This window comes from Ambystoma mexicanum, chromosome 1q (assembly GCF_040938575.1).
Source record: "Ambystoma mexicanum isolate Mex_15411 chromosome 1q, UKY_AmexF1_1, whole genome shotgun sequence".
In the NCBI taxonomy this organism is placed as follows: domain Eukaryota; kingdom Metazoa; phylum Chordata; class Amphibia; order Caudata; family Ambystomatidae; genus Ambystoma; species Ambystoma mexicanum.
The window spans coordinates 1,450,558,410-1,450,574,723 of NC_090922.1; the positions used below are offsets into that span (position 1 = coordinate 1,450,558,410).

General features: G+C 45.4%; 1 protein-coding gene across 5 annotated transcripts in view; it reads right to left on the reverse strand.

Annotated features, from left to right (window-relative positions):
- Window positions 1-16,314, reverse strand: part of KIF2C (kinesin family member 2C) — a 1,350,025-nt gene that overhangs the window by 844,139 nt on the left and 489,572 nt on the right. For all 5 annotated transcript variants that reach the window (XM_069642340.1, XM_069642339.1, XM_069642341.1 and 2 more), the window contains one exon: window positions 8,769-8,885. In XM_069642340.1, coding sequence (XP_069498441.1) covers window positions 8,769-8,885 — 117 coding nt within the window. The remainder of the gene's footprint in view (window positions 1-8,768; window positions 8,886-16,314) is intronic.

Consider the following 16,314-nt stretch of genomic DNA (forward strand, 5'->3'; position numbering starts at 1 on the left):
TAGACACTGCATGGCCTTTCTTTCTTTAATGTTCTGCTCAATGAAAAACAGTATCTATTGCCAGTGATTAACTGTTCCCTGGCCACGCTCTCCCCATCACCAAACACAAAACATCTATTGTTGGCCATCAACCGCACCCTGACCAGGCTCTCACAATCACCAAACACAAAACATCTATTGTTGGCCATCAACCGCACCCTGACCAGGCTCTCACAATCACCAAACAAAACATCTATTAGTGTTTGGGGAGTGGGGGCCATGGGGCATAGTGTTTGGTTGGGGGCTGGGGGCCATGGGGCACAGTATTTGGTTGGGGGCGAGAGCCATGGGGCATAGTGTTTGGTTGGCAGTTGGGGCCATCGGGCAATGTGTTTGGTTGGGGTGTGGGGTCAATGGGGCATAGTGTTTGGTTGGGGTGTGGGGTCCATGGGGCATAGTGTTTGGTTGGGGGCTGGGGACATGGGGCACAGTGGTTGAGGGCTGGGGGCCATGAGACAGTGGTTGGGGCGGGGGCCATGGTGCATAGTGTTGCACTCCAAGAGTGAACCCAATAATAAAGCTAAAACAGGCACCATTAGATGTAGTACCTCCTTTGATTTTTGTGGAAACCAGACTCAACGAAGGGCATATTCCTCTTGGCCAACCCAAAGAGCAAAGTATAGCAGTCCAAAATGACGGAATATCCAATCAGTGGTATGTTAGGATGTGCAGTGTTTCCAATGTTTACCTGTTAAACCATGAGTGTATAATATTTCCTTCACTATGTCTATTGTCACTTAGATACTATAGAACATAGAACTGCATCTTATGTAGCAGGGTTCCAAGGAGAGCCAGTGAAGAAGCAGGGCCTTAGTGGGAAGATTGTACTCCTCCTGCTGGGGGTCGTCTTATGTCATCAACTTGCAAATAAAAGGTTCTTTACCTTTAAACTACTGGTTATGTGAAAGCCTCCCTTTGTACATAAGTGGTCAATAAAATATATATACTTTAAACAGACGATATGCAATAACTAAATAGAAATAAATGATAACGATGGGAAACGTATTCTTTTTCCACGTGTTAAATAAAAAGGGGGGTTGAAAAGGCCTCCTACCACGCAATGCGCGGTTGCGCCCATCGCCCCACCCACATTTGCTTATCCGCCCACTATAGACATCATGCGAGGTTGGCCCTGTCAAAATCAGTTGTGCACCCCTGATCTAGACAGTATTAATTCAAATGTACATACCTACATGACTACTATGTTCCGCCAAGCACTCATATGCCAAAGTTTGAAATTGATAATGCATGAATTGACACCGACCAGCTACTATTTTTCAATGTGGATTACAAAAATATCCTCACTAGCTCACTCTTTTCGTGACAAGTTTTTCCACGCCCCCACCCACACTATAAGCAACTGCCTGCTCATCTCTCCTACACACCCCGCCATCAGTTTTGGAACCTTGTGACCCAACCATCTCTTCACACAAGACTATACTTTCTAAAACATGAACCATCCTAATGACAACAACAGGAACCAGTTCCTCGTCATAGAGGACTCCACACTGTACCCATGGAATATTCATCCCACTGGCTGGCGGACTAGTTGGATGGGTATGCCTCCGCCACCACCCTCTAACCTGCCCTACTCCATTTTACCAAAAACCTCTCCATTAACACTTATGCCAATCCACTGGAAACCCCAAAACACTGCTAGAAGAATCAAACCCCCCTTGACTACAGATACCATCAGTTTAACATCATTTGACTTTAGTCATCGCGCCATCCATACACATACCAAACCCCCACACACAACCACCTCCAATCTTTCACCAGCCTTCCACGCAACAATGTGCCCCATTCAGGGAACAGTAAGACTCAGCAGACTAAGAGCATGCAAGTCCTATCAAGATCATTGCTCCTCCAGCCTAAAGGCATCCTGCCAATCACAAACACCCAATCAACGGCCAACAAATGTAGCCTCTAAAGAACAAACCAAAGACAACCCCATACCATCTGCAACTGGGCCACTCACCGTTCTCGGTCCTTGGCCCAGCGACTCTCCCCTGCACTGCCTCCCTGGCACCCCCTGCACTACGGGACTGTGTCTGTATCCCAACAGGCCCCCTTCCCAGCACTTGTCTGCACTTACTCACACTTGCCACTAGCTGTCCCTTGTTATTTTTCCTGTATGCTATTAACCCTGTACTGCACTTTCCCCGCTCCCTTACCCCTTGCACTTCTCCCTTTCCCCTCTACCCTTGCGCGATCTGAATGACACCTGGCCTAGTAGGATCGTTGTCTGTCTCCCTGTGTTCCCCCCTCCCCACCCTCCCGCCTCGCAACACTTGTGTATAGGCGCGTTACAAATGCCATATCATACCACTTCCCAAACTACCCCCAAAGAGCAGCAATAGATTCACAACCTCCTCTTAGACCAGCAGTTGCACTTACTAGTGGTAAATGAAACCTGGCTACACCAAGCCTCAGGCCCATTACGAGGGTTGGCTAGTCCCATCAGGCTTCAACATCACTAAAATGGATTAAACGAATGCACAAGGAGGCGGCGTGGCCATTATCACCAAATCTAATCTGCAAATTAGACCATGCCCACTTCACCCAGTAGAAGGTTATGAATTACTTGTCAAATTGTCCAGAAACTCAAAAACCACCATTAACATCCTGGTTATCTATAGGAGCACCCAACAACTCGCACCCAGAATTAGATATCCCACTCCTCACCCCCCACCTCAAGCCCAATACCAAATTCATAATCCTTGGTGACATGAACTTAGGTTTCAATGACAATCTGGACTATGAAGCCAATGCCTTCCCTGCCTCACTCACAGACATTAACTTCCCCCAACTAGTTAACGACCCCAGGCACAACAAGGGTAGAATATTAGATTGGATACTTACTTCAAACATCATAGGCTCAGTAGACGCTGTTGACTCCATTGTTTTGTCAGACCATTATCTCATCAGTTTCTCCCTACCCAACCAGGAGAAACCCCATCTCACACCTATCATAATGGATACGGTAGAGCTAAGAAACATTTGCAAACTGACGGCAGACAATCTCACCCCCGTTTTGGAGGAAGCGCTCACCATGACCACTCTCCCCACTGATAACCCTAGTGGCTTAGCAGACATCTAGAATAAATGCCTAACTTCAACCATTGATACTCTATCCCCCCCCACCCTTACAACCAAAACAAGACACTCCGATAAACGCTTAACTTCTGGTTCAATGACGAACTCTTACTACTCAAGCACAACAAACGGTCACTGGAACACATCCTTTTTTTTTTTTTAACTCCCCCCTCCATCTACCACGGACTTGGTCAACAACAATATCAACACCCAATTAAATATTTCCTTGATGAGCCAAGCGCTAGACACCATCACCAAACTAAAACCCTCCAACTGTAAAGGAGACCGCTTTCCTGCACACCTAGTCAAACTATGCGCCCCTAAGATAACTCCCATTATCACCAACTTTGTCAATGCCCTCCTTTAGTATAAATTACGTCCCCACTAGCATCAAGGAAGCCTGGGTCACCCCACTCCTTAAAAAATCCATCCCTTGATGCGACAGTACCCACAACCTATCACCCTGTAACGACTGTCCCCTTCTTGCTCCAAATAATTAATAAAACAGCATACTCCCAAATCCAAAACTACCTCAAACAAAACCATCTCCTAGGAGCGCGAAAATCAGGTTTCAGGCCAAACCACAGCACAGAGACGGCATTCCTGTATCAAAATCCAGATGGACACCATGAGAGACGCTGGCAAACCCTGCATTCTCCTACTCCTAGATTTATCTACGGCTTTCAATTTAGTCTATCATGACAAACTTTGTGCCACTTTAACCAAAGAGTTCAATTTCTCTAAAGAAACAGGGGCCTGGATCAAATCCTTCCTGGCAGACCAAACGTCCAGTACCTTCATTGACAAGGAGGCTGCAGATCCCATTTCAGTGCCTGTAGGTGTCAGGTGTCCCCCAATCATGTCCGTCTCAAACTCTATACAATGCTTATACCAAGCTGCTATTTGCTGCATTGGACACCAAGGGTGTCATCTACATGAATTTCGCAGACATCCAAATTCGTATCCCATCACGGGGAACTATGACCAGTACACAATCAATAAAACCTATGCTATAATACAGAACTGGATGGCGTTAAACAGTGTCTCAACGAGAAGTCAGATTCTCATCATAGGCTCACCAGCCAGAATCAACAACCCCATGCTGACTACACAGCCATCAACATTGATGGCACCCTCATCCCAGACCTTAGACAGGTCAAAAACGCTAGGCGTCCATTTAGATACTAATCTAACAATGTCGAAGCATATCAACACTTTATCCTCAGCCACCACTTGCACTGCTAAATTGATCGCCTTAAGCCGTCAATTCCGAACACCAAAGAACTGAATCACCCTAGCCCAGGCTCTCATTGTATTCAAGTTTGATCACTGTAATGTCTTACTACTAGGCACTTCAAATACCAATTTGGCAAAACTACAACTGCTACAAAATAAAGCCTTGCAAGCAGCCTTGGGACTAAAAAATAAATCAGATCACATCTCTTCCAGGAGAAGAGAAGCTCACTAGCTACCCATAAAGGCCAGGATAAATCGCTATGCATTACCCATAAATGTCTCGCGAACAAGGCCCCTATTTTCCTGAACACCACAGTCTCCCTGAACAAATCAGCAAGAACTCAGAGCCAACATATTTGCCCGCTTCTCTGTACAGCGCTTTAAATGCTCCAGAGCCGAGGGTAGTAGTTTTCCAGTAATGGCCCCAAAAACCTGACCACAGTCCCTCTACTTACCAGAAATGAGTCCTCCCACCAATGCTTCAAAAAGGCATTAAAACCTGGTTATTCAACAAATACTAGGCCCTGCCCTCCAGTACCTGTGCTAGTACATGTGCTACATTAGGCATCACCTACTGATTTTACACAGCTGCCACCTGTAAAGTATTTTGTTGTGTTAAAGTCTAACACAAAGCTATCTGATTAAAAATTATCTGTTTAATGTAATTACTTATGAATGTTACTGTATTTATTTTGATAAGAATTCTGTAACTACGCCTTGACACCCAAGGGTTTGGGCGTATTATAAATGCGATAAAGAAAATCCTGAGAGGCAATCCAATCCAGACGATGAGGGGAGACTATTGCTCAAATGTACTTGCAATGCTAGCGCACGCGGTAGTACAGATGGGCAACCAGGGGTCTGTAACAGTTGAGGAAGGAAGGGGAGTTAATGCAGAATAAGTTCCCACTATTCAAGGAGGGTCTTCACAACAGGACAGAGCCGTCTTCAAGGCTCGGGAATAGTTCACCAGTTCGCACCAGCAGTGGAAAGGAGAAGCGCCCTCAGGGGCCACTCGTGCATAAAAAGGAGTTGGATGCACTAGGGGTCACCGGTAAGGGCTGTTGGCACTTACCGACCCCTGGCGCTCTTCGGACCAAACATCTTCAGTCAAGTCAAATTCGGTTGCAGGTTCAAATGCGACAATTTCAGTGGTTCTGCGGCTTTTAGCGACAAAGTTACAGCGATGATTCCCAAACGGGACAAAGGCGTTTTCTCCACTCCTGGTGGATGGATCAGGCCAGTTTCAGTACAGCAGGATTCTGGGGCAAGAGGGGCACAAAAGTAGCGCACCTGCAAATTTAGTCAACGCAGCTGGGCGACACAGTAACCGTGTTCACTTCGGATCACACTTTTTTACTGCAGACCTGGGAACGCCAAGTGTACGAAATTCAGTATGAGAGTGCCTTGAACATGGAGCTAGCGATGTACCAAGTTTTAAGGGTCTCCTCGAAACGGCGACGGTATCAGAGCAAAGGTTCTGATTAAGCTGGTCAGCCCACTGGTTGGCCCAGGGACACTTCAGAGAAGGTTTACTTGCAGGGTTTGATGAAGGTGCCAATAATAGGTGGTCTCAATTCCAATGGGTCGAAGCGTCTTCGCAGACATTCTAGGATGACCAGATGCAGAGGGTCCAGCGGGACGACAGAGGGCTCAGGGTGCCAAACCTTCCAGCGGGTCACCAGCAGTTCCGACTCAGCTTATTTTCAGGATACTTGGATCCAATCCTTTGTTCAGTGAGAACTCCAGCGATCGACATGGTATGGATGTGTGGGCCCTTCTCTTATCCAGAAAATCCTTCGTGCCAAAAAAACCAACCAAAAAAACGATCCAATGGGGGATGTTCACAATCGGGCACACCATACATAGACCAATCATGGACCACAGTGGTCCCAGGTATTCACACCACCTCAGACTGCCACCCAGGATATGTATTGGAACCAGACTTTCCAGTTCACATCCTGAAGCGTGCGCGCGCGCGCGCACACACACACACACACACACACACAAGGCATGCAGAAGCCTGCAAAAGCTTGGTGTTTTGCGAGAGAATTCATAACAAAATAAGGACTGACCCGGGTTGACTCGACCTGGGGAAGGTGAAGGGACAAGATGGATGAAGGACAGGACAAAACTTCACGGCATGGCCCTTTTGGAGCCAGGCCACCCGTTGGTGCCAAACACGGTTAATGCGGTTTACCTGGCAGGAAAGGGTTAAAATGACATGAAGATAAGCTGCCACCAGCCCTGTCCTAGACACATCTGCACTTCTCCTAAAAAATCCTTTGAGTGTGTCTACGGCCTTTGGAAATTACTATTAGAGCCAAGTGTACTGTAAGGTACACATGTTGCAGAGAAGTTGCAACATGGACAAGGACTAAGGAAAACAGTCCAAGTAGGGACCGTCTTTAAGGACATGTCTGTTTCCCCATAACAAAGTGAGCGAAAAGCCCAGGGGAGTGCTGCGCTCCTCTGGCAAAGTCAGACCATGGTGTTTAAACAAAGCAAAAAGTTGGGGGGTTCACAACTGAAGGGAAAAATTATAGGTTCCTCACCATAGTGACTAACGTACTCTTAGTCCATAGTCCCCTTTCCTCCGTACTGTATGAGCATCCCTTTCAAGGGACGGGAGACAACTTTTTTCAGCAGAAAAAACCTTCCCCTTTAAATTTAGAGGCGCGCTGGGGCACAGCCCAGAGAGCATGTGCTGCCCTGGCTCCGCCTTCCGGCGCCACACCTCAGTCACCATTGACGCATCGACAATAGATTTAACATTGACTAATGACACCAGTATTATTAGGGGGGAGGTTGGACATATGGAGTTAAGCAGACTATGGACTAAGAGGCGATTGTGGTGCCGCTAGCATTGCGGGGAGGACTTCCCTGATAAGAGTCCTTGAGGATAACCCCCATCCGAGGTGACTTCATGAGGCCGAGGAACCTCTCTAAGATGACCTCACTGGCCGAAAAGGCAGCAGGGGGTGCCGACGAGGTAACTGGGACCTGCTGAGTACCCTGCCCATATGAACGCAGTGGGAAGCTGCCCTGCACGAAAGGGGGATAGGCTGTAGGCCACGTACCTGGTTGAGGCCAGTCCCTCCTTGACACTCGTTCTTCGCCGAATTCCTGGAATGGCGGACAGGTGCCCCTGTCTGGCATGACAGCCATCTTGTCGAGCTGCCTGCCATTTGCCTGCGACGTGTTGCTCGGCCCGCTGGGCCCGGCCTCCAAGACTTTGTGTGTGGATCACTAGGCCTACCCTGCTCCTCGGGCCTACGCCCAGAAGGTGCGACACCCTCGACCCGAGGGTCAATAGAGCTGCGTTTAGGCACCCCCCTCTGACGTATTGCTGTTACAAGGGCGGAGCCCCTCCGGTCCCTCAACACTACCACCGTGAGGATCCAAAGATCCCTCGGCCTGACGGCCAGTAGCTGCAGCAGCCTCAGTGCACATGCTGGTACAAGGACCCGACCGGTCCCTCCCGCGCAAAAGAGTCCCTGAGAAGGAGTCTCCTTTGCGGGATGTGATGCAGAATATCGGCCCTACCTTGGGCTTGGCTCGATGTTTCACAAAGTTCTTAAGGTCCTCTAGAGGAGACTTCTGGAAGAGCTCCCTCCACCTGGCTGGTCTGTTCTTCAGCGCTTTCGAGGACAGCGAGCCACACGCTGTACAAGCTTGCCAACCGTGGTCTGGCCAAGGCAACATCGGCAGAGGGCATGGGCGTCTGAAGTTGGGGGAGAGCCCTTTGCAGGAAGGACACCTGCTGAACCCTGTGCAAGTCGACCTGCGCTGGGGAGGAGCGTGACGCCTGAGGACAGAGTACCTGAATGATAAAAAGACAAAAAAGACAACGAAGTATCCGCACGTGGAATTACATGGCCGAAGCCAAACCCAGGAGCGCTGGTGAATTGGGCCCGTGCCCGTCGCCACGGAAAAGGGGACTGAGGTGTGGCGCCGGAGGGCGGTGGCCGGGCAGCTCATGCTCCCTGGGCCGCAGTCCCCACACGCCTCTGAATTTAAAGGGGAAGAAGGTTTTTTTCTGATGAAAAAGTTTCCATCCAACGTCCCTTGGAAGTGATGTCCATGCAGTATGGAGGAAAGGGAACGGGATGTAAGAGTAAGCTGTGGTAGATGGCCAAGACCCTGTAGGAGACTAGTATCCACATTTGACAGGGGGACGGATCGAGTAGTCCAGGCCCATTAGTTACACTGAAGTTCTGAACAAAGGCATGTTCAAAGACCCTAACTCTCTGAAAGATGGCTCAATGTACAAGAAAGGAAACATTGTCCTTGCTGGACTACACAGACTAGAAAACAAAACCCAGAGGGGAAAATAAACGTCATCAAGTCAATTAATGTAAGTAATTCCTGTAATACTATAACCTCAGTAACTGTACCTTGACTCTGTAAACTGTTCTTATTTGAAGTTAACTGTTCTTCTGTTAAATCATTTGCTCGTGGAAGAGGATGGGAATCCCCAACTCCATTGTGTCTGGAAGGACGAGCCTTTACAGCTACAGGAAGAAAATAAAATGGTTAAGCACACATTTAAAAAGGGCTGAGGACAGTTAAAATATTAGTTGTGGGTCAGTGGTTAAGGTATAATCTACAAAAATAAGAAGAGAACGACTATACCTTTAAGGTGGTTACCAAGCAATGAGATATTGAATAGTTCCAGGCAGTTCAAGATTAATGGGCCTAGAGGAAACCAGTATGCATTACTTAAATGAACATTTCAGCAGCATAAAAGAGGATCAATGACACCTCCCAGGCTGTTTAAAGAAAAATAACTGTTGGTGGATAAACAGCCTCTACGCTAAGGAATCGGCCAATATCTAAAAATCAGTCAAAATATTCCAGACCCTGGAAGCATGTTTATATATCAAAAATATTGAGCTTGGGTGTACAAGTTACATTAAAAAAATCAAATCCCCCATACATCATCCTTACCAATTACAGTGCTAAAGGTGGATTACAGGCAGGACAGTGGTATTCAAACATTTTCAGGCCGAGTCTCCCCTTGTGTAAAAAATATTGCTGCCAAGCACCGCCCTGGAGTAAACCTTGTTGCTGACCGACACCCCCCCCAAATGCCATATCTGCTATATTTTCTATTATAAGCAGTCACTGTAATACCCCTCTCCGCCCCCCACCCCCGCCCCATATCCTTTGTCTCTCTGTGGGAGGCCAGCCCCACAGTCTAAAGACCACTCGCCCAGTAGCAAGTGCAGTACTACAGCCACATGAACAGCCATTGTTCGTGTTACCAAAATCTACAGGATGTCTCCCCACCAATAAAAGCAACCAACCTTGTGGCCCTCAAATCAAGGGCTCATTCTTTACACAATAAACCACCAACTTAGTATATGCATGCTACACAACACTTTTGCATTTATTTTCCAGATAGTGTGGTGGAATCTTGGGAGGTTTTCTTCTACACTATTATTGGTGGGGCATGAAAGGCGTGGCATGGTGCTGAACAATGCGCGAGTACACAAAGCACCTTCAAGCACCGATACCTTCTATAGATTTCAAAAGAATAGTTTAAGGAACAGGCAGTGCATATGGTGGATGCCCCTAGTGGAATCTCGCAAGCCAGAGGGAAAGGAGAGGTGCGGAGACTGTTGATGTATGCAGCACACAACTGAAATGCTCATCTTTCGATATTGATTCAATAGAGATGGTACACCACTCATATCACACACCCTTTTCAAATACCCCAGGTCACAATGGACCACAAACCAGGCTGATTGGTAAAATACAATATTTATTTTAAAATTCAAAATAAATCAAGCAATTTATAGTACAGGGCAGCAATCACCAACGAGGTGATAATTAAAATGAGAATATGTGGAACATATACACAGCAGAATAGGACCACTTTTTGATTTAGGACAGATAGCACTCAAGTTAGAAGTTCACCCTGCAATGTACCCTTAACCCACAAATCAATTCTGAGTCGATAGACAGCAGTTAATCAGGAATGAGAAATAGAAAACAATCTAAATCTGATCTTCCCTCCCCCAAATAAGAGAAAAACTGATTTTAAACCCCTTTCAATGCTCTAAAATGACATTCGGAAATGGACAAATAAATGTGCGTCAAAAACCTTGAAGCAAATATAATTCCTCACTAAGGCAACAATGCAAATACACTAACAATCACAAAGAATGGATTATCAAGAGCATACAGTTAGAAATTGAGTGGCAAATTTAAAACATGTTGCAGCAAAATGACTTGAGAAAGTATAATTTAATTTCTCGCCTGTAATTAACCAAACTTGTTTATAAAAACTGGTGAAATACACTGATTTGGAGTGCGGTTTTGTGGTTGGGGTGTAGCTATACATCACAGGTACAATATAGAAGTGAAAGTAAGTCTCTAGCTGATAAATTGAGAGCTGTGTAGAGTGAGTTTTGTTTTAGGAAACTAGAGCAGTGAAAAGAGGAATAGGCTTTAAAATTGAAAGTCAAATCTCACTTGAACTAGATTTAATGGCTAAGAAAAGAGGAATGCCACTCGTGAATCTCAAAAATGTTTGAATCTCAAAAATTACGCTGCAGTTGTAACCCTTCAGGCAGTGTACCCCTTTTCTTAAAGGAAAATTAATTTATTTAAACACAATATCGCAAACGACTTGGGATCTATGCAAGACGGAAATGAAGAGAAACGTGCTGCTAACACTAGAAATCAAGTGCAAAGTTACAAGAATGAGTCTGCCAGTTTGAACAGGTTATCAGGATAAGGATGGTATGACTTGGAGAATGGGATAAGGACCAATGCAAGATAAGATTTACTATGGGTTCAGACAGCGTAGGGATGATACTTAGTCCACTTTTACGTTGGGATTTTGGACCGTCAAGGGTTCTGGTCACTACACAGCAGGCGCTTGGCAAACAGCTGGGTAGTTCTGGTCACAGGATACTAAAAATCAGCTGGATGGCAGGTTTGTAGGATACATGCAGTTAATGGGATCTGTATGCTTACCAAAAACACCACAGCTCTCCCTTTTTTAAAATGGGAGATTAGTGGGTTTTAAGAATTTAGGCCTTGCTGGAGCAGGATCAGCAATGCTTGGGTTTTGCAGTGGGCCCTGGGATAGGGTCAGCAATGCTTTGACCTTGTAGTTGTGATCTGGATGGAACAGGACACTGGTGCAGGAAATCAGGAAGTGTGTCTGTCTGGTCAGGGACTCTTATTTATAATGCCTAATGACAAAGTATATGACTGGGGCAGGCTTAACTAAACACGCCTCTAACAGAATTGGACAAGGGCGATCGTCTCCACCTCGCTCTCAGCTGGTTGGATTTCAAGAAAATGAAGTCAGATTTATGGTGTGAGTTTTACTATGTCCAAAAACCTCCCATAGTTACTTGAACTAAAATCCGATTTTGTCACAAACATACATTTATACAATTGCAATCTCTTAGCAAATTATCTGCACAGGTTACATATTTTGTGCAGCACATTGCAGTCCAATCCTCCAGTCCGCGAGACCTTGTTTCGTCCTACCAGTTTTTTGCACTTTTCAATGGGATTTATATTAACAATTCTAGAATTTTATACATGGGTGTGGATCATAAGGGGTGTATGTACAAAAATGTGCAACTGCAAATTAGATGCTTTCATTGTAATCTGTCATTTTGCCTTTTGTCCACACGGTGTCAATGAATTCTACAAAGTCTTACAAGAAAGCCCATACAATTATATTTAAAACTGCAAACCTTTCACATTTTTACCAATTCTTGCTGCAAAAATAAAAGTCTTTACAGTTTATTTATAAAATAAATAGCATATGGACGCAAATGGCAGTCCATGTCATTGGATCATTTTTATTTTATACCTTCAACTGTTACCAACTGTCATTGCCGTCAAAGCAAGGTGGGGGTTTCTCAGCTTAATTGAAGGTTTTATTGCCGCTTCACAGGTTCGTGTCCCAGGATTTTTATTGTCCAAGCCAGGAACACAGACAACTGTCTGACGAGCGTGTAAGCTTTGTCCTGGCCCGTTCAAAGTTTTTCAAGCTGGCAATTATCACTTGTGTCCTGGAAGTTTATGGTGCGTCTCCCTTCCTAGGGGGAACTTTCAGGGCTGGCAACTGGAATAACTTTTTGGGGGCTTGCAAATTCAGCCAATGTGTTTTAAATCTTTACTTTCTTATTTTGGGTCCCGAATTAAAACAAACCTGTGGAATAAAAATAGTCTATGTGTGTATTATCACCAGCCACAAGCCCCTTCACATTGCTAGGTAATCAAAGCTTTCCTTTAACAGTTTCCTTTTTAAATGGGCATTTTCCTCCTTCATTTTTGCAAAAGCCCATTTTTACACATGTGCTGAAAACTGCTAGCATTTCCTTTCAAATTCGATTTTGCCATCCGACTTCCCAATATTGCCTTGCAGCCATAGTTAGTTTGTCCCCAACAGTCAGTATAAGGCAAAGATCTCCTGGAATGGACATGTGCACACAGCTATGATTTCTTTTTCAGGATTCATACCGTTGACACTTATAGCACAAAATAAAGAGTTTCCCGTGCACAGCAGAAAGTGAAGTTTCTTGTTGATTTCCCACAGAGTTGGTTTGACAGGGCCTTTCATTAAGGGATTATGCCTGGTTTTGGTGAGGCACAATGAAATATCCTTGGCATGGCAAAGTCTTTTTAATCACCGTAGTTTTTAAGACAGATGGAATTAGCGTCAAAGCAACATTTTTAAAGAGCGAAAATGTTTCATTTTGAAGGGGAATTTTGGGTTTTCAGCAAAGCAGTGTTGCCTTTTCACTTGATTTCATTTATAGGTTTCAGAACACACTGGAATGCTTTCAGTGTGTCCATTTGTTCCATCCTGCCTGAAGTGTGGTTGGCACAACAGTGCAGCCATCTTTGTGTTGCTGCAAAAACACAGTTTTGAGGTTGTGGTGCCCACAGGAGCCAGCACAGACATTTGCGGTTTCTTGCACACAGGTAGCTTGGTGATGTGGTGAAATACTGTTGAGTGGGTCAATATATCCCACAAGACGCAGGGGGAAAGCGGGTGGCAGCAATTTCACAATGGTTGAGGGCCGATCAGTGAGAATCCCGAAACAGCAACATCGTCAAACAGTGGTGCAAGCCCAGATCCGTCTAGACTCTGGGTTTTGCAGACAGAAATCCCCGATATATCCCCTAAGCTGCACAATGTTTTTTGTGCGAGAATGAATAGATTTTGATTACGTTGAATGATTTCGAACTGGTCCCCTCCACGATATTGCGGCGTTAGAGCATGCAGGGCTACTCACCTTAGAGTGCCATCTTGCAAGTGAATTGTTTTTGAAGTTTTGTTTCACTGGCTTAATCTGCCGTTCACTGGAACATATTTGTTCCCCAATATAGGTTTACAAGGGTTTATATTTTTTTTCCTCAAATTAATACATTACGATTTGTGTTCTTTACAAATAAGATCATTAAAACCGTATTGTACCGAATTGACCTGAGAAAGCGGTGTCACGTCATCGATCTGCAAACTGGTCTTCAGTGTTGAACCCTGGAGGCGGTGTGACCCAGAGGACAGTGATTGGTTTGGAGGAGAGAAAGTTTTAAGTGGAGTTGAGGCTGCTTTCTTTTGCAGAGTATTCACAGCCTGACTGGGAATGTTCATGAGCCTGTGAATCCATGCCGGCCCCATGCTGGTGAACAATAGTTGCAGGTAAGTAACTTGTTCCTTACTTTGTATTTGTCCATCCAAGTATCTTGGAAGGATAGCTCAGGGGCAACATGCTCGCCTTGGAAGCAAGACAAGGAGCAACACAGATTCGAACCCTGGGTCTGTGCTTAGAAACCTCTGTGTATTAAGCGCCTTATAAATAACTTATCATATACACCTCATTGAGGCATTCGTAGGTATCTCGTTTAAACTTCTTAACCTTGTTTTATTGGTGTTTATATTGCTATAGCCTATTGTTTCTCCTAATGTTTGGTTCAAATTCCTCTTTGCAAATAAGTGTTAATTCTGTCTGCAGCGCCAGAATCTTTTAATTTAAGGAGTTGATTTGTATGTACGCCCAGAGACTTGGAGGTCAGGTGTTGGGCGGAGCTGAAGGCTAGATGACAGTCCCTAAAGTTATGCCTCTGGATACAGGTTCCATTTGTAGTATCCTTCTAGTCAGATGACTTCACCATACTGTCGGACGTAGGACCACCTTCAAAACCCTATGCATTACCCACTGAGCAGTGCACAAGGCCGGCGTAATGTACCTACAAGAGGAGATAAAACCCAACTTCCCACCATGTACCCTAAAACCAAGCACTGCCCACTTACTAGTAAGTCCGTCCTCCAATTCTACTAGGATTGGCGGTTCCATCTTCATAATCTTGGCCCCAACTCTGTGGAACTCACTCCCCTCACATTTGACACACCTATGACTAAAATGACTAAATGGCCTTCCGCAAAGCTCTAAAAACCTGGCTCTTTACATAATGCAGATTATGACCTTAGAAGGCTGCGAAGTCCCTACAACCTGCATACAAATGCTCAGTGAAATTCCGAGCAGTGACACCTCTGAATTAGACTAATAAGTCATTAATAAAGCCCTCCAAATGATGCAATCGCAATAAGCGTAATGAAACCCTGTACATTTCGGCTCGTACGAATAACCACTCCAGACACTCGCCTCCCCCATCACTATGCTCACCCTCTACTCTACACCCAACAGAATAGAGCACAGCTACAGCCCTCAATCAATTTCGGCTTAGCTGCTTAAATACGAACATCTCAACAACCTGCTGGAACGCAGCTATTTTCCACAATAAATAGGCCTACCTGCACACAAGGTCCTACACTGTCCTGAGCCTGTCCAGAGAATGGCTAGAGGATAGGCAGGAATCCCTTGCTCCCCGATCCTCGCGCCGCCCACTCCTGCTGAGATGGTAAGCGTAAGAAACTCGCTCCCTACCGGCAGTAATCTACTGTGAGCCTTCATTCTAACATTATCTGCATCTAACTCTAAGATACGAACTGCCCTCCCTGCACTACGATCCTCTACTGCCCAACATGCACAAATAGTGCGCGCAATACATCATGTGCCTGTACAGTGCGCCATATGACTGCCCACTCTCCACCAGGTGTTAATCAGACTAATGTACTCAATACGGTACATCTACTGTATTAAGATTTAACTGGTACCTACTGTCCTAGATGGTATTAACAGCTACATCTACTATGGTTTCACTAGCCCCCACAGGGATCATAGCAATTAGTCTACGCATTACAGTTACCAGTAACATGTACCTAAAGCCGCACACTGCGTACTATATGTATATGTGCCTATTCTTTAAGCAAAATGTTCATATGCATCTTAGTCTATTACTGCTACTAGGCTACACTGAATAGCCCTCTGCCTACAATTTGCATTTAGTGTGCCCTCTACCTATAATTTGCATTTAGCCTACGTATACTTTGTATTGACTAGCCGATATGTGTTCCAACTACAACTAAACGCTAGGTATAGCACAGAGGTACTACCCCCTCCATCTACACTGAACTAACACTTAGATGTTAGTATGCCATTAGCATAGCCATGACAATGACCGCTGCCTACTCGATCACATTAGTCCAGACGGCACTACTTACCAGTGCCATCTTAACCATCATGACCACTGCCATCACAACAAACCCTCCCTAAGGACAGAAACTCGAGACTTCGATCTAGATTGTCTCCCATCTATGAACCTTACTGTAACTTACCTATTAATGCTAATAATCGTACTACCTCTCGGTCCAATAACCCCTCTACACCAACGCAAATTACTACCAGGGACAAACCCCCCCCCCCCCCTAAAACCACACTTCCCGAGACACCTTCTCTCACAAAACTCTGCTACCAACCCTGACAACAACCTAGTGCTAACAGGGGCCCTTATAAATTCTAGATCTATGGTAGCCCATGCTACTGAAATCGCAGACATCTT